The sequence below is a fragment of the Anolis sagrei genome, chromosome 6 (genome assembly GCF_037176765.1).
Source record: "Anolis sagrei isolate rAnoSag1 chromosome 6, rAnoSag1.mat, whole genome shotgun sequence".
NCBI classification, from domain to species: domain Eukaryota; kingdom Metazoa; phylum Chordata; class Lepidosauria; order Squamata; family Dactyloidae; genus Anolis; species Anolis sagrei.
This window is the reverse complement of record NC_090026.1, coordinates 68,190,609-68,209,529: the sequence shown is the minus strand read 5'-3', so window position 1 is coordinate 68,209,529 and position 18,921 is coordinate 68,190,609. Positions and strand designations below refer to the sequence as shown.

General features: G+C 40.5%; 1 protein-coding gene across 1 annotated transcript in view; it reads left to right on the top strand.

The window, feature by feature from the left end:
* The window catches only part of SUGCT (succinyl-CoA:glutarate-CoA transferase), a 428,036-nt gene that overhangs the window by 361,613 nt on the left and 47,502 nt on the right, over window positions 1-18,921 (top strand). The window contains exon 13 of the mRNA XM_060781587.2: window positions 437-500. Within this exon, the coding sequence (XP_060637570.2) occupies window positions 437-500 (64 nt within the window). The remainder of the gene's footprint in view (window positions 1-436; window positions 501-18,921) is intronic.

Here is an 18,921-nt window from a genome sequence, read left to right as displayed (position 1 = left end):
TGGTGATGCATTTCTTTTTCAGAAAAGGAATATATAAAAGGAAGTTCTTTCTAACTAAAATGTTAAATTGATATAGCAATACAAAAGAAGAGGAGAATGTTCAATTCCCTTCTGAGGGATGTAAAGATACAATGTGGAGTAGCTATTTATTAAGTAGAATTAATTGCTATGAAACCATGAAAGTCTATGGAAGTCATCCACTATTATTGATAAGATATTGGTATAATTTGTATCGAGATATAACAATTGAACCCATCAGTAGAATCTTTAAAAAACTGAAGAAGTCACCATTTATAAGGCTAATGCATCCTTTTGTCCTCACCAAAGGAGTTTTTAAATTTAGAATTTGATGTATCACCAATTGCAACACTTTAAAAAAAGAAATGATGTTCATTGTGATAATGTTATATATGGATTTTTTGTTTTATTTTATTAGGTTCTGCACAATGAACTTGTTATGGAGATGAATCATCCAACCGTAGGGAAGATTGCTGTTCCAGGTTGGTTTGTTTTTTAATAATCTTGTGTTTTGAGCAAAACTTTTGGAATCAGATTAGTGATTTACGTACAAAAGAATGTGCATCAAAAGCTGTGTCTCTCTACCTTCATGCAGCATTCATTCTATGGGAGTTGAACTGCTTCAGTGTTTCATATTCTACATGCAGCCCTCTACCAAGTCATTAAAAACAATAGATTGACATTTTCAAACCTGATTGGCCAACCATTAGGAAAACGTTGGAAAATCTGAAAGTAAATGTGGACCTCAGATACCACTGGTATGGCCAGCTTAAATGCCCTGCTATCCATGTAGTGGCTACTGAAGTACTACATGTATAGAGTCAGTTTAGTGCATATTGTTGCTTTGCAGAACCTATTCCGCTGGTTTACATCTGCAGGTGCCTATGTACATCCCCAGATGGCCAAATAGCATAGCATGCATCCCTCAGGGTTATAAAAGTTTTCTATATAGACAGATAGGCATTGGTATTTCTCTGAATATATGCCTCACTGTCTATAAAGAATTCTTTTAGTGAAATAGACAGAAGATTGACATATACACACACACCAGTAAATTCCATATGTACTTCAATCAGTAATCTTCTCATTCAGGTTCTCAAGAGAGGAAGTGAATCCTTTGGTTGTCAGGAGTGGCATTGTTCTAAAGCACGACATTGATTGAATTCACATCAAGGATCTCTTGGTCCAAGCTGTGACATCATACAGAGGAGGAAACAATACATGGATTACAATACTGTTGAAAACATTAGTGATGGGGCTAGCTGGGATATATATGTTTCAGCCCAGATTATTTCCTTTTATCTAGCTGTTTCTGAATGGGACTTAGAGCCTCCACACTGCCCCAGAATCCCAGGATCTGATCCCAGATGATCTGTTTATCCCAGGTTATCTGGCAATGGGGACCCATTTAACACAGATAATCTGGGATCAGATCCTGGGATAAAGGACAGTGTGAAAGGGCTCTTAGAGTCCAGAAAGACTCCAGAAAGAGGAGTCATGTTTTGTTTCTGTCTGTGCCTTAGTTGCTCTGATCTGACTCATAGACTGTATCATGGACTGTCTTTGTTGACATGAATTTGTGCCTGGAAGACAGTGCATATTTTGGAATGAGGTGGTTTGCAATGCTGTTTGCTAGCTGAAGGTGCTATTAAATCATCATTATTGCTGCATTAGTTTGTCCAAGCTACCTTTCATTAGAGTATATGCCTTTCCATCTTTCCTATGGCAACATCTCTTTGATTCGCGAGGTAAAGAAGAGTCCTTCCAATTTGAGTAGCTTATGAAAAACTTTCTTGAACAAGCTTGAGCACCCTTATCTTGAAGAAATCTTGAGCCTAGATTTGATGAAATGCTCACTCTTTGTTTTTACAAATGTTTCTGCTAAACTATCTATGAATGGCAGCCCTCAAACCACTTATTCCACAGTAGTCTCTTTGAAGTTAATTGCCTACCCTGGAGTCAGTTGGACTAATCTGGAAAAAAAGCAGAGTGTATTTGCACATCTGTGTTTGTTTTAGGTTTACCTTGAGCCTTACATAAATTGTGGCCTTATGTGTTTGTATGAAATGGCAAAATATGGCTGAATCAGAAGGCTGGAATTTTCCCTTATGATAGGAAGAAAGACTCCTGAGAACATTTTTTAAAAAAATATATCATTGTTATGATTTCTTATGATGAACTAGAGAGATATAGAAAGTAAACCTGAAATGCGGTGCAGGAGTAATTTATAATGTAAATATTCTTGCTTTGCTACATAATCAGCTGACATGCTGAAATGAGTACTCAGTTAAACTATTGCTAGCCAGGATTCATCATTGTTATTTTGGTGACCTCATCAGATGGGCCACAAGAATCAGCACGCATCATGGTGAATCCAGTAATGCCCATCTGGGGGCATGGGGTGCCCGTACCTTGGGAAGTCTGACTTGGCCACGGTAGTCCACGCTCTGGTTACATCCCATTTAGACTACTGCAATGCTCTCTATGTGGGGCTGGCTTTGAAGACGGCCCGGAAGCTCCAACTGGTCCAACGGGCAGCAGCCATGATACTAACAGGAGCGGGACGCAGGGAGCATACAACCCCCCTGCTGTACCAGCTCCACTGGCTGCCGATCTGCTACCGGGCTCAATTCAAGGTGCTGGCATTGGCCTATAAAGCCCTAAACGGTTCCGGCCCAAGATACCTAACTGACCGCCTCTCGGCCTATGAGCCCACGAAGACTTTGAGATCTTCCGGGAAGGCCCTGCTCTCGATCCCGCCTGCGTCACAGGCACGACTGGCAGGGATGAGAGATAGGGCCTTCTCGGTGGTGGCTCCTTGGCTGTGGAACACCCTTCCCGTGGACATCAGGCTAGCTCCCTCCCTGTTGATATTCCGCAGGAAATTAAAGACCTGGCTGTTTAAGAAGGCATTTGAACAAGAAGTGCAATGATTGGTAATTTGACCATAGGAATGGAACAACGGAAATGATACCGGATTGTGGGTTTGATGATGAGACGACACGGAATGGCTTTTGTAGTAATGTTGATGTTTTTGATGAGGATGTTTTTTGATAATGATGAATTGTGTATTATTTTACACTATGTCTTGTATTTTGCACCTGTTTTTCTATGTTGTACACCGCAGTGAGTCGCCCCTGGGCTGAGAATTGCGGTATATAAGCGAAGTAAATAAATAAGTAAATAAATGGGGAACCTGTTTCCCCACACCCGAGTCCCCATCTCATGGGTGGGAACGTTGGTTGCCCGGCCTCCCCCCACTGACTTCTATTTAACATGGAAAGACTCATGTGTTGCTGAGGTAGTGGTGTGTGCCAGTTCTTCTATCCCTTGGAGCCCCACCAGAAGTTGCTTTACATCGTGGGATGGGAGCTGGCTGGCTACATTGTAAAATAATAGGTGAATCAGTACATACCAGCAAAAAGGACCTCATGTGATGAGGTTGTTAATCAAATGTTATTTTAAACACACTGAATGAGGTTACACACCACCAGAGATACATTTCTAACCTGATGGCATCAAATTGTGTGTGTACCTTCAAGTCACCTTGCGTCTTATGATGACACTGTGAATGTCATGGGGTTTTCTTAGGCAAGGAATACTAAGAAGTATTTTTGTCAGCTCTTTCTTATGAAGTATACTCCATAGCTCCTGGTAATCATTGGTGGTTACCCAACCAAGTACTAACACTACGTATAGGCCTGTAGCCAGGATTTTGATTTGGGGGGGGGGGGGGGAGAGAGCTGAGTTTGATTCAGGGGAGGGGGGTTGTCTGAGTGAAAGAGGGTCTACCCTAGCAAACCTTTTGTATCGTTACCCCAATACCCCCATGTATATGGGATATATAAAGCATGGTGGTCGGATCATGATATGAATAAACATAATAGTTTAAATAATGTACTAGTAAGGCCTTCTCATGGACCACCATGAGAATTTGGGGGGGGGGGGGCTGAAGCCCCTCAAGCCCCCCCCCCCCCCGGCTACATGCCTGCCTAAGTAGTTTTCAAGATCAGATGGGATCTACTGCCTTTAGGGTATTTGGATCCTTGATGTCAAGTTAAAAAACTGAAATTTCTCAGCCTTGCCTTTGTTGTACTTTTAAGAATTACACCAGAATTCCCATACCATCCTGGTTCTGGAACCAGTTGCAACAGCTCCACCATCATTTCTGCATAGAAATTCACACTTTCATTTTCCTTACACATTTAATTTTTATTGCATACATTTTACATACATTGTGGGATGGTGGTTCGAGAGTTGGATTAGGAATCTCTGTTTAGCCATAAACACTTTTGGCTTCATAGGGAAACTATGGTATGCTTCATCATACATTGTAGTCAACTTGAAGGCACAGAACAGCAATACATTTTGTATGCATTTTTCTTTACATTCCACTTCTAAACACATTTTTTAACGGTAAATATTTGTGCATTTTTCAAATAAACACATTTTCAGTTGCACATATTTTTATCAAATGCCCACATGATTTACATTATGCTGTTCTTTTCTATTGCAAGCCTTGGGAATCTTAAATTTTGGAGGTAAGCATCCTCGCAGTTGCCATGCTATGGGTGATTGGTATTTTGGTTCTATATAAATAAAAATGTAATGTTTGTTTATGGGATTACCATAACTCAAAAACCACTGAATGAATTGACACAGAATTTTGACACTATACCCCTAACAGACCAACGAGTGACCATCACTCATAAACTCCCCCCCCCCCAAAAAACATCAGAAAGGACTTAAAAACCCCAAAACCCTAAATGACAAAAAGCTAAATGACAGTAAAAAAAAGGGAAGGAAGAGGGAGGGAAGGAAGAGGAGAAAGAAAGAGAGAAAGAGGGAGGGAAATAAAGAAGGAAAGAGAGAAGGAAGGAAAGAGGTAGAGAAGAAAGAAAGGGGGGAAAGGGGGAAGGAAAATGAAAAAGAGGGAAGGAAGGAAGGAAAGAGGTAGAGAAGGAAGGAAGGAGAGAAGGAAAGAAAAAAGGGAAGGAAGGAAAGGGGAGCGAAGGAAGGAGGGAAAGAAGGAAAGAAAGAGTGAGGGAAGGAAAGAGAGAAGGATGGATAGAAGCAAAAAATGAAGGAAGGAAGGAAGGAGGTAGGGAAGGAAGAAATGAGAAAAAGATGAAGAAAAAGGGGGGAAGGAAGGAAAGGTATAGAAGGAAGGAAGGAGAGAAGTAATGAAGAAAAGGGAAGAAAGGAAGCCAAGATGGAGTAAAGGAAGGAGGAAAAGAAGGAAAGAAAGAGGGAGGGAAGGTTGTCCACAGCAACGCTTGGTGGGTACAGCTAGTGTTATATATGGGGAATACTTTTAAAGCCCAGTCAGAAATGTAAATGCAGAATTAAGGAACCAGATTATCCAGAGAAATGAAGTAGTTTGAACATATCATATGTCTCATATGCTCTCTTTTGTTCATTGACATCACTTTATGGGTTATTATTAATATTATTATTAACTTTATTTGTACCCCGCTAGCATCTCCTGAAGGACTCGATGCGGCTTACAAAGGCCAAGGCCTCAAACACAACACAACAATACAGAACCTAACGCAAATTAAAAACAGATCAAAGCAATAATTAACAACATACAATAAACAATACATCAAACACTATAAAACTGGGCCAGGCCAGAGTAATGGGTACAGAATTAAAAGCGCTGAAGTGACAGGTGGTGGTTACCTTATTTTCAGAGGTTCAGCAGTGGCAGCAGAGCGTAGGACTTTTTCTGTGGTGGCACCCAAATTATAGCTTACATCCTGAATGTGTTTCCCTTTTGTCTGCTTTGGAAGATAAATCTATTTTATTTGCCGAGGTAATGAACAAATGTTGTGTGTCTTGACAGCAATTTTCATTCCTTTCCTTCAATTAAATGATAATGTTGTGCACTTCAGCATAACATTGCATTCTATTGATGTTTTACTAAACAAGAGTTCATTCTGATTAGAAATGCACAGGGTTTTGCTTCAACAAGAATTCACCTTGCCTGCAAAAACATTTCATATATTTGAAAGCTTCAATGGCCACTTCGGAAAAGTGGTCAGCCTGACAATGTAAAAAGATGAAGCAAACTAGCAAAAACAACAACAAAACAAAACAATCTTTGGTTCTTTCAGAAAAAAAATCAGATAGAATTTCTCTGCTCACATTGTTTGCAGCTCATAATCTCTCTGTGAACAGATACTCAAGGGACAAGGTCAAACAGTAAGAACAGGAAAGGGATGAAAAGGGCAAAGGCTATTAACAGAGGCTGAGAAAATCGGAAGAAATTTGATTTTTTTTTCACTCACAGTTCTTTCTAAGCATTACAATTTTAAACTTTACTAAAACTGAAAATCCGTGACAGTGCAGTGGGTCTTATTCTCTTATTGTTTTCAATCTTTTAAGGTCTTGTATTGCAGGAGATAGCTAATTTTGCAGGAAAAAAAGCATAGGTATTATTTTTTTTCCTGGCTGAGAAGGACGGCATGTGCATGAACATCCTGAGTCAGTGTGGCTCTGTCCTGAGCATATAAAGTACAAAAATAGTTCACTTAGTCTTATCAACTTTCTTTGAGAGAATTTTCCATGTGCACATTCCTGTAAATGCTCAGGTCTGCAACTTTATTAGCAAAAGTCAAACTCATGTTGGATGATAGCTTGCATGTGTCCCTTGCTAGCCTAAATCTGAATATAAATTCAGTATTGTAATGTGTATGTTGGAAGCAAAGTTGTTCTCCAGTCTCCCTTGATTTCAGATGGTGTCCTTTAGGTGGATCGAAGAAGGCAAACTGTAACATTTTTTTCACACAGTTGGGACATAGTACCACATTCTCTGTCTGCAATTTATTCATTTTGCTGCATAGCGGTCTCCCTCTGCTCTTGGAACAGGGGCAGGGGAATTTGTTAACTCAGCAAATGTTTTTGTAATTTGATTTATTAGTCTGGAACCTTTTGCAACAGTGTTCTGAGCCATCACAATTGTGCAGAGGCAGGCCTAGAGCAGCAAAAGCATCTTGTTCATCCCCATTGGTTCACCATCTCAATCCCAGCTGTCGTTTACTATATAAGTAGCTGCTGAATAAAAACCCCTATGTTTATACTACCTCTTTACTTAGTATTGTTAGGTCAAGCCTAACCATAAGGTGGAATGGTGGAACAGAGAGGCCCAGGAAATTACAGTCGGCCCTTCACCTTTGTGGGTAGGAGCCCCTGGTGGCGCAGTGGGTTAAACCCCTGTGCCGGCAGGAGTGAAGACCCACAGGTCGCAGGTTCGAATCCGGGGAGAGGTGGATGAACTCCCTCAATCAGCTCCAGCTCTTCATGCGGGGACATGAAAGAAGCCTCCCACAAGGATGATAAAAACATTAAATCATCTGGGCGTCCCCTGGGCAACGTCCTTGCAGACGGCCAATTCTCTCACACCAGAAGTGACTTGCAGTTTCTCAAGTCACTCCTGACACGACAAAAAAAAACCCTTTGTGGGTTAAACTTTGTGGATTTGATTAATATGTTCTCTCTAGAAATCTCTGCTAGTGGAAGTTCACCATATAGTTGCCCTGAAGGATTTTGAGATGCCTTACGACCATTACGGAAATATACAATAAATTACTTTCCGCTCCCCTACTTCCTTGCGAAATTGGTGGCAAGATGATGGGATTCGTTTAACAACTAATTTAGTGCCTTAAGATCACTTAGAGAAATAAATTGTGAGGTAAAATTTATCAAAACATGGCTACCAGACATCAGAAAAAGGTTGTTGAGGAAGCAGAGGAATACCCAGGAGAAAGTTCAGATTCTGAACATGAACAAGAGCCTGTGCCTGTGTCAGAAATGGCTTTTAAATATAAACTGGAGATGAAACGATTAGAAATGGTGGCGCAGTGGGTTTAACCCCTGTGCCGGCAGGACTGAAGACCCACAGGTTGCAAGTTTGAATCCGGGGAGAGGTGGATGAGCTCCCTCAATCAGCTCCAGCTCCTCATGTGAGGACATGAAAGAAGCCTCCCACAAGGATGATAAAAACATTAAATCATCCGGGCATCTCCTGGGCAACGTCCTTGCAGACGGCCAATTCTCTCACACCAGAAGCGACTTGCAGTTTCTCAAGTCGCTCCTGAGACGACAAAAAAAACCCCCTTTGTGGGCTAAACTTTGTGGGTTTGATTAATATGTTCTCTCTAGAAATCTCTGCTAGTGGAAGTTCACCATAAAGTTGCCCTGAAGGATTTTGAGATGCCTTACGACCATCAAGGGCTGCTGAGATTTTGTGATGTGATCTTATATGTTTTTATGGTTTAACCTGGATTGTTTTAATACTAAGGTTGTTTAATGTATTGTCAATGTTTTTCGTGGCTGGAATCACTGGGTTGTTGTAGGTTTTTTGGGCTATATGGCTATGTTCTAGAAACATTCTCTCCTGACATTTCACCTGCATCTATGGCAAGCATCCTCAGAGGTTGTGAGGTCTTACAATCTCTGAGGATGCTTGCCATAGATGCAGGTGAAATGTCAGGAGAGAATGCTTCTAGAACATGACCATATAGCCTGAAAAATCTACAACAACCCACTAAGGTTGTTTAATACTGTTTTAATATTTGTATAGTTGTTTATTTTAAGTGGTATCGAAATGTTTTTAGTTGTGAGCCTCTTTGAATCTCAGTGTAGAGAGAAAAAGCGGGATATAAATAAACATAATAATAATAAGAAGAAAGGTGTTCTTTCTGGTAATTTTTCTATTTAACGTTTGCCCACTTTTGTGAGAAATTTGTGCCTTTAACACCTCCAAAATAAAATGCCCCAACTATAATGGAAAAGAAATTTCCATTTTTTTTAAAAAATTAATGGATAAAACTTAAGGGGGAAAAACTTAGACAAAATGGGAGATTGGATAAAGGTTGGAATGAAGAAGGAAATGATTATGGAAGAATTTAGAGAAATAAAATTGACATGGTTCCTTTGTATACAATTAGAACAATGGTTTAAAAACTGGGTAAAAATAATAAAAATGGAAGTAAGCTTAACCAATTCGAACAAATAATACAAAATGAAAGGGCTATAAAGGAGCATGAAAATTTGAAAGGAATAACTAGTAAAGTATATAAGATCATAATTGAAATAAAGGAAGGAAAAATACTTTTACATCTTCCAGGAGCATGGTTTACATTGCCTTTTAGCTGCATGGGATAGCATTCCTTTGCATTTCCCCAGGGTTGCTATAGACCCAGCAGCACCCTGGAGGTTAAACAGTATCAGAGTCTGGAAAGCCAGGCTGCAGGCCCTCTGCAGTTATTGGTTTAGAAAGTATCTCTTTGGGTTAGGAGTCCACCCTTTTTCCTGGGGTTGAGATCTCCGTTTTGGAATCTCCCCTGCCTCCTTCAGTAGAGAAAAAAGCCTCAGATGTGCTGTTGGTCAGACAGGTAGCTCTGAAAAGCCATTGTGAGTACAATTGAGGAATGGAGATAGATAGATAGAATAGCAATTGAGTTATTGAGTTATTATGTTATTTAGATAGAGAAGCCGATTGAGTTATAGATATTGAGAAATAGAGAGGAATAGTTATTGAGTACTATTGAGCATTACTTCATCTCCAAAGCTAACCTTGAGCTTAGATAGGGGAAGACCTGTTCTTTCTAACCATAGCAGCTCAAGGTTAGGGTGAAAGATCCCATGATTTTTTCTACCATTTGGAAAAAAGTTACCTCAGTAATTGAAGAAAAGGGAAAAAAGAACATCTCTTTGGCTTCCCAAATTGACTGTTTGTGTTGTAACTTTATCAAGCTGTGCCAAGTCTGCCAAGGACTTTGGAAATAAATATTTTGTTGATGTTCATATCTTGACTGGCATCAGTTGCTGAAAGCATTGAGTTATTGCTTCAAAGAAAGACCTCAGCAGTTCACCCAGATAAAGAGGGAAGCACATCTTAATTTTAACTTTATAGTGTCTGGGTGTGATGGCACAAATACTAACACCCTCAAGGAGGTCTGGGAAGAAGATTTAGGGATAAAAATAAATGAAATAGAGTGGCAACAATTATGGAGACAAAGACATCTAAAAAAATATCAATATGGGTTAAATAAAATTAGTATAAGTTAATATGGAAATGGTACCTAACGCCAGTAAGAATAGCAAATATAAATAAAAACTACTCAAAAAATTGCTGGAGAGAGTACCAAGAATCAGGATCATATATACATATGTGATGCAGTGTAAATATGTAAATAATTTTGGGGAAAAGTATTTAGAGAAATAGAGGATATAATGAACATTAAAATAGAAAGAAGTCATAGTATACATTTATTATCATTATATAATAACAAACAATTGAAAAAGAGGATAAATATGCAATAACAAACTTATCAACAATAGCAAGACTGCTTATAGTAAGGAATTGGAAAAGAGAAATAAATATACAAATAGAGAAGTGGTACAAGGAAGTATGGAAATTGGCAATAAATGATAAGCTGACATGTATATTAAAATTGAAAAGAGGTATAAGGGAACAAAATGATTTTGATGCTGTATGGAGAAAATTTATTGAAGAAGGATTAAAAAAGAAAGAAGGAAAGTTACCTCCAGAAGAAGAAATGAAATTTTGGACAGATGATATGTAAAATCTATGGCAGGGGAGGGGGGGGAGCACAGTGGTGAGGGATAGATAATATATAGAAACAAAATAAAAGCCATTGTAGCAAAGCAACCTTATTAGTTTTCCTTGGAATCTCAAATTTCTGACACAAGTTTGATTAGTAGTGTTCCCTTCCACATGGAATTTTTCAGGGCCACAAGACATTTTGATACCTGAAATGAAGCAGGAAATAGTGATTCAGTCCCACAGATGTCAGGTTTTATAGTTCCACATTATTTTGATATTTGAGGCAATAAATGCCTTAAGTGCTCCTCCACTTTCATGATAACCAAAATCCTGCTGCATCTCATACTTTCCTTATTTGTTTATTGCATTTATTTCTATTCCCGTTTTATCCCAGAACTGGAGTCACAGTGACTCAAAAAAGTATACAACATATGAAAGTTAAAATAAGATTAAACAGCACATTATGTAAGACAGACCTTAAATATTCACTCATCAAATGTCTATTGGAACAGAAAAGTCTTACTAGTTTGTAAAAATAAAACATGAATTATGTTAGTCTGATTTCTTTGGGATGGGAGTTCCAGAGAATATAGGAAAGAGCTTGGGAAGCAGTCCTCTCCTATATTCCAACCAGATGTACCTTTGAGTGGAACACAAAGAAGACTCTCCAATGCTCACCAATGGATCCTCTTCATCCTGGAAAAAAAGTAACTACTTAAGTGCCGCAGGACTCGGTCCTGGGCCCTGTTCTGTTTAACATCTTTATTAATCACTTGGATGAAAGTTTAGAGGGTGTGCTGATCAAGTTTGCAGATGACACGAAATTAGGAAGGATAGCTAACAACAACAACAACCACAACAACCATCTTTATTTATACCCCACCACCATCTCCCCAAAGGGGACTCAGGTGGTTAACGTGAGGCCAAGTCCAAAAATAACACAGCAAAGTTAGATACAAAACAACAGAAAAATTACATTAAAACAAAATACATAAAGTAACAAAATAAAATAAAATAAACAGTGCAGCATAACATAATAAAATCAAACAGAAAGGTTGGGCCAAATGCACGAGATAAAATGTTAAAACGTTAAAACCCTGGATGAGATAGGAACAAAAAGTATATTTGTGAGGGAGGAGATAATATACTCCAGAAGACAGAATTGAAAATGACCTTAGCAGATTAGAGAGTTGTGCCAAAAACAACAAAATGAATTCCAACAAAGAGAAATATAAGATACCGCACTTAGGCAGAAAACATGAAATGCAAAGATACAGGATGGGTGATGCCTGGCTCATCAACAGTCCATGTGAAAAAGATGTTGAGGTCTTCATGGACAACAAGTTAAACATGAGCCAACAATGTGATACAGCACCTAAAAAAATCAATGGGATTTTGGGATGCATCAAAAAGAATACAGTGTCTAGATCAACGTGGCCCTCAATTCTGCTTTGGTCAGACTTCACCTGAAATACTGTTTCCAATTCTGGGCACTACAATTCAAGAGAGATATTGACAAGCTGGAAGGTGTCCAAAGGAGGGCAACAAAAATGATCAAAAGTTTGGAGACCATGTCATATGACAAGCAGCTTAAAGAGCTGGGTCTGTTTAGACTGCAGAAGAGAAGGTTAAGAGGAGACATGATAGCCATGTATAAATATGTGAAAGGATGTCATAAGGAAGAGGATGCCCTGTTTTCTTCTGCCCTGAAAACTAGGACTCAGAGCAATGGGTTCAAATTACGGGAAAGGAGATTTCACCTGAATATTAGGAGGAACTTCCTGCCCGTAAGAGCTATTCAACAGTGCAGCTCACTGCCTCAGAGTGTGGTGGAAGCTCCTTCTTTGGAGGCTTTTAAACAGAGGCTGGATGGCCATCTGTCAGGGGTACTTTAATTGTGCTTTATTGTGCTTTATCTGCATGACAGGGGGTTGGGGTAGGTGGCTCATATGGCCTCTTCTAATTGTATTATTCCTCCAGCAGATCCCAAAGCACAGACAGGTTTATAAAGGGAGAAGGCACTCCACCAGACAGTCAGGACCTGAGCCATGTAGTGGTTTAAAAACTGCTAGAGGAATAGACTCCATCACACTCCCAGGCAGTAGTGGGATCAACCCCACTTAGCTTTTCAATGTAGAAGGAGGCATTATTCAGACAAAACAAAATTGGATAAGCCCAGCAGGACATCAGAGGAGGCTCATCTAGATTCTTCCTCACGCAACATAAAAAGAACTCAGATGACTCTGTGGCCACCATCTAATCTATAACTATGGGGAGTTTCTCAGGCCTCTTCAACACAATTGAAGAAAATTCCACATTTTCTGCTTTGAACTGGAATATATGGCATTGTGGACTCGGATATTTATTTATCATGTCATCAGCAACCATACCATTGCATTACATTTCTAACAGAACAAAACAAACAGATTTAAAAAAACACAGACTTGATAGTTGGTTAAATGTCCTTTGACCAGTATCTGGCCACTTGGAGTGCCTCTGGTGTTGCCGCAAGAAGGTCCTCCATTGTGCATGTGGCAGGGCTCAGGTTGCATTGCAGCAGGTGGTCAGTGGTTTGCTCTTCTCCGCACTCGCATGCCGTGGATTCCACCCTGTAGCCCCATTTCTGAAGGTTGGCTCTGCATCTCGTGGTGCCAGAGCGCAGTCTGTTCAGCGCCTTCCAAGTTGCCCAGTCTTCTGTGTGCCCAGGGGGGAGTCTCTTATCAGGTATCAGCCACGGATTGAGGTGCTGGGTTTGAGCCTGCCACTTTTGGACTCTCGCTTGCTGAGGTGTTCCAGCGAGTGTCTCTTGATTTAAGTCAAGTATTTCTTGATTTCAGTCATTGACATCCTGGCTGATACCCAAACAGGGAATGAGCTGGAGATGTCTCTGCCTTGGTCCTTTCACTATTGGCTGCTACTTCCCAGCGGATGTCAGGTGGTGCAATACTGGCTAAGCAGTGTAATTTCTCCAGTGGTGAAGGGCGCAAACACCCTGTGATAATGCGGCATGTCTCATTAAGAGCCACATCCACTGTTTTAGTGTGGTGAGATGTGTTCCACACTGGGCATGCGTACTCAGCAGCAGAGTAGCATAGCGCAAGGGCAGATGTCTTCACTGTGTCTGGTTGTGATCCCCATGTTGTGCCAGTCAGCTTTCGTATGATATTGTTTCTAGCACCCACTTTTTGTTTGATGTTCAGGCAGTGTTTCTTGTAGGTCAGAGCACGGTCCAGAGTGACTCCCAGGTATTTGGGTGTGCTGCAATTTTCCAGTGGGATTCCTTCCCAGGTACTCAGATAACACAGTTCAAAGCAAATATTGTGCGATTGTCTGCCTAGATATTCTGTGTTATATGGCTGTGTGGAAGGGCACTCAGATGATATCTTGAGTGTCTGGCAACTCCAAACAGTGGACAAATTTGTAAACTCAAAAAAAAAATCGGTAATAGATGGTGTATGCAGTTTTTAAAGAACTCCAGGGACATATTTTGTGTTACTCAGTGGGTGAAATAATCTTGGTGAAGTATATTAAAACATATCTATGTCTAAACTGTCTAATAGGCTATCATGCTGGCAAAGGCAGAGAGAAAGAGAGATGTTGGGCAGTGGTTAGAATGTCACTTGGATAACTGCATCACTCAGTCTGATGTACCATACAGGGTGCTTTTGAGGATAAAGTGAGAAAGACAGCCATATATGTATATTTATTTGATTTCATTGGAGAAAAATGTGGCATCATTGCAAGTGCTAAATAAAAAAACAACAAATAATATTGGGTTGTTTGCCATAGATGCAGGCGAAACATCAGGAGAGAATGCTTCTAGAACATGGCAATATAGCCCAAAAAACCTACAACAGCCCAGTGATTCCAGCCATGAAAGCCTTCAACAACAAATAATATTGTTATGATCTGCCGGGCTGTACACATCCATGAAAGTTCTTAAGTGATTGCAAATATCTTGTTATTAGTTCTCAGAAGGTGAAATAGCATACAAACAAAATATATATGAACAATATTATCCATAGGTTGCTTTAAGGTTTTTGGGCTGTATGGCCACATTCCAGAAGCATTATCTCCTGATGTTTCACCTGCATCTATGGCAGGCATCCTCAGAGGTTGTGACCTCACAACCTCTGAGGATGCTTGCCATAGATGCAGGTGAAACTTCAGGCGAGAATGCTTCTAGAATATGGCCACAAAGCCCGAAAAACCTACAACAACCCAGTGATTCCAGCCATGAAAGCCTTCAACAACAAATAATATTGTTATGATCTGCAGGGCTGTACACGTCCATGAAAGTTCTTAAGTGATTGCTAATATCTTGTTATTAGTTCTCAGAGGGAAAAATGGTGTGGAAATGGAGGTGGAGGCAGGGCTTTCATTTGACTGAATGGAATAACATATAATTTGTTAACTATATTTCTCCTTTATCTGGCTGTTAACAGTAGAGTTGTGGTGGGAAGAAGCTCCATGAGGACTAAATCTATGGACATAGAAGAATGTTCCTTGAAAAATGTTGACTTCCATTGAGGGATTTTGCAGGAAATTAAGGAAATCGGCACGACGTGACATTGTTTCCTGCAGCTAGGAGAGCTCACACAATAGGAACAACAACAACAGAATTGAGGGTAGTGGGGAATATATTCCTTTCCGTTTAGAGTGAGCACCTCTCCCTGAACTTCTGATCCTGTCTGCTTCTCATCACACATTCCTTTTTCCATGCATAGCTGATGTTGCTTGAGAAATTTTAATTTCGCTTCACTATTTATGGCACATTGGAGACAAACGGCCTCACCAGCATCACCATTACTTCATTCATCTTTTTTAGTCATCAGTGCTGACTGCTTATGTCTTTTACATTCACCGGACTGAGTTCAATTTTAAAGAATTCAGTACCTTTTCAGGAACTTGGGAGAAATGATGCATGTCACCTCATTTGGAAATGCTCTAAAAGTTGGAAGAGTGGGATGAGAGGGAGAACAACTTTAATAAATGTGTAATAACTCCACTGACATTGATTAGTGATCATAGATCCCCAAAAAAGAGGAGAGAGAAAATGAAGACAAAGGCTAAAGTTTTTTTAAAAGCAAACAAGTTATTGCTGTTTTTTTGCTTGTCTCTAGGGAAGATCGTTTTAATTATGCTTTTCATTATTTGTAATTTAATTTAATTTTAATAAAGGTTTTTATCTCCAGGGGAGTTTTCAGGGAATAATTTTCTGACAATATTTGAATATAAAATGCTATAGCATGGTCAGGGCTCAATCAAAAATTATATTCAAACTAGCCGTCCCCTGCCACACGTTGCTGTGGCCCAGTCTGGTGATCTGGAAAATAAAGTAATGAGAAAGTGCTGGTTTCTAATATATGTAATGTTTTTATGCTTGTGGGTAGACAGTATTTCTTGTTGTTTCTTTGTCAGTGTTGATGTGGAGATTGTCTGGTTTGCCTAATATGGAACATGCAACATATAATTGACCTTCTTTAGGGGTCCCTTTCAAATCTATGATCCTATATCTCTCTCTGTGTGTGAATCATATTTATCTACCTATATCTATGGCTGAATGGTTCTTAGTCAGACGGGCTTTGATTATGTTTTCTTGCCCTGGTGAAGTGAGTTGGACTCGATGGCCTTAAGTATTTTCTGTTGTGTAGGAAGTTTGCCTCAATTCTGTCGGTGGGGTTCAGAATGCTCTTTGATTGTAGTCCAGTCATGTCCGACTCTGGGGTGGTGGTGCTCATCTCCATTTCTAAGCCGAAGAGCCAGCGTTGTCCCTAGACACCTCCAAGGTCATGTGGCCAGCATGACTTCAAGAAGCACTGCTACCCGCTGGAGAGGTACCTACTGATCTACTCATATTTGCATGTTTTCAAACTACTAGGTTGGTGGAAGCTTGGGCTGACAGCAGAAGCTCATGCCGCTCTCCGGATTCAAACCTGTGACCTTTCAGTCAACAAGCTTAGCAGATTAGTTCTTCAACCCACTGCGCCACTGGGGGCTCTTTGATTGTAGGTGAACTATAAATCCCAGTAACTACAACTCCCAAATGTCAAGGTCTATTTCCCCCAAACTCCATCTGTGTGCATATTTGGGCATATGGAATATTCATGCCAAGTTTGTTCATTGTTTGAGTCCACAGGGCTCTCTGGATATAGGTGAACTACAACTCCCAAACTCAAGATCAATGCTCACCAACTCCTTCTAGTTTTTTCTGTTCATCATGGGAGTCCTGTGTGCCACGTTTGGTTCAGTTCCATCATTGGTGGAGTTCAGAATGCTCTTTGATTGTAAGTAAACTATAAATCCCAGCAACTCCCAAATGACAAATTCAATTTTTTGAGTGATGGTCGCTCCTTGGGGTAGTAGGTGTCTTGTGGCCAAATTTGGTGGCTACTCCCCCAGGGGTTCCGACACCCAGGTTGAGAAATGATGATTTAAGGAAACCAACTATTTACACATTCCTAATACTCTAGAATCATAGAGTCATAGAGTTGGAAGAGACCTCGTGGGCCATCCAGTCCAACCCCCTGCCAAGAAGCAGGAAAATCACATTCAAAGCACCTCCGACAGATGGCCATCCAGCCTCTGTTTAAAAGCCTCCAAAGAAGGGGCAGAGAGTTCCACTGCTGAACAGCTCTCACAGTTAAGAAGTTCTTCCTACTCTATATGCCAATCCGTCCCTAGAAATTCAATGCGTACAGAGACCTTGCATGTATGCACAATTCCTGATCCATGGAGTATATGCACCTGGGGAAAAAAAGCTCTCACGATTATGCCTGTAACTCAATTTGGTATCATGTACAATTCTGATATGCAGCCATCCTGTGGATGGATTATACATTTGTTAAATTTAAATAGTGCTTGTGATCTAGAAGATTGCATTGGGTTGGGTGTCTTTTTTGAGGTGTTTATGTTTTCTTTTCGTTCTTTTTTTTACTTTTGCTTTATTTTAAAATTGCAAAGCACTACAACCTTGTCTCTCTCCTGAGGAATCTGTACAAGGACCAAGTAGCAACAGTCAGAACTGACCACGGAACAACAGACTGGTTCAAGATTGGGAAAGGCGTACGGCAAGGCTGCATCCTCTCACCCAACCTCTTTAACTTGTATGCAGAACACATCATGCGATGTGCGGGGCTTCAGGAATGCAAGGCTGGGGTGAAAATTGCTGGAAGAAACATTAACAACCTCAGATATGCAGATGACACCACTCTGATGGCCGAAAGCGAGGAGGAGCTGAGGAGCCTTCTAATCAAGGTGAAAGAAGAAAGCGCAAAAGCCAGGTTGCAGCTAAACGTCAAAAAAACCAAGATTATGGCAACAAGAATGATTGACAACTGGAAAATAGAGGGAGAAACCGTGGAGGCCGTGACAGACTTTGTATTTTAGGTGCAAAGATTACTGCAGATGCAGACTGTAGCCAGGAAATCAGAAGACGCTTACTTCTTGGGAGGAGAGCAATGTCCAGTCTCGATAAAATAGTGAAGAGTAGAGACATCACACTGGCAACAAAGATCCGTCTAGTCAAAGCCATGGTATTCCCTGTAGTAACCTACGGATGTGAGAGCTGGACCTTAGGGAAGGCTGAGCGAAGGAAGATCGATGCTTTTGAGCTGTGGTGTTGGAGGAAAGTGCTGAGAGTGCCTTGGACTGCGAGAAGATCCAACCAGTCCATCCTCCAGGAAATAAAGCCCGACTGCTCACTGGAGGGAAAGATACTAGAGACAAAGTTGAAGTACTTTGGCCACATCATGAGGAGACAGGAAAGCCTAGAGAAGACAATTATGCTGGGGAAAGTGGAAGGCAAAAGGAAGAGGGGCCGACCAAGGGCAAGATGGATGGATGGCATCCTTGAAGTGACTGGACTGACCTTGAGGGAGCTGGGGGTGGTAACGGCCGACAGGGAGCTCTGGCGTAGGCTGGTCCATGAGGTCACGAAGAGTCGGAGATGACTGAACGAATGAACAACAACACAACAGGTTTTATTAATTGGCAGACACATTAAAATTCCATAAAAAGTTTGACTAGTAAAAATATATGCTGCGGGGCCATGTTAATGCTGTTCATTTAAACTCATGACAATGTGACTTATTTGGGACAAGGGCACAAAGTCCTTAATATACAACAGAGAACTTTAGGTCCCTGTTTGAATTACTATCAGCGGAAAGAAGAACTTTGCAGACTCTTAGGGACACCCTGAATCCATATCTTACAAAGGCAAGGGTATCCATATCTTACAAAGGCACAACTATGGCAGACATCCTCAGAGATTGAGGGGTCTGTTGGAAACAAGCAAGTGGGGTTTATATATCTGTGGAATGTCCAGGGTG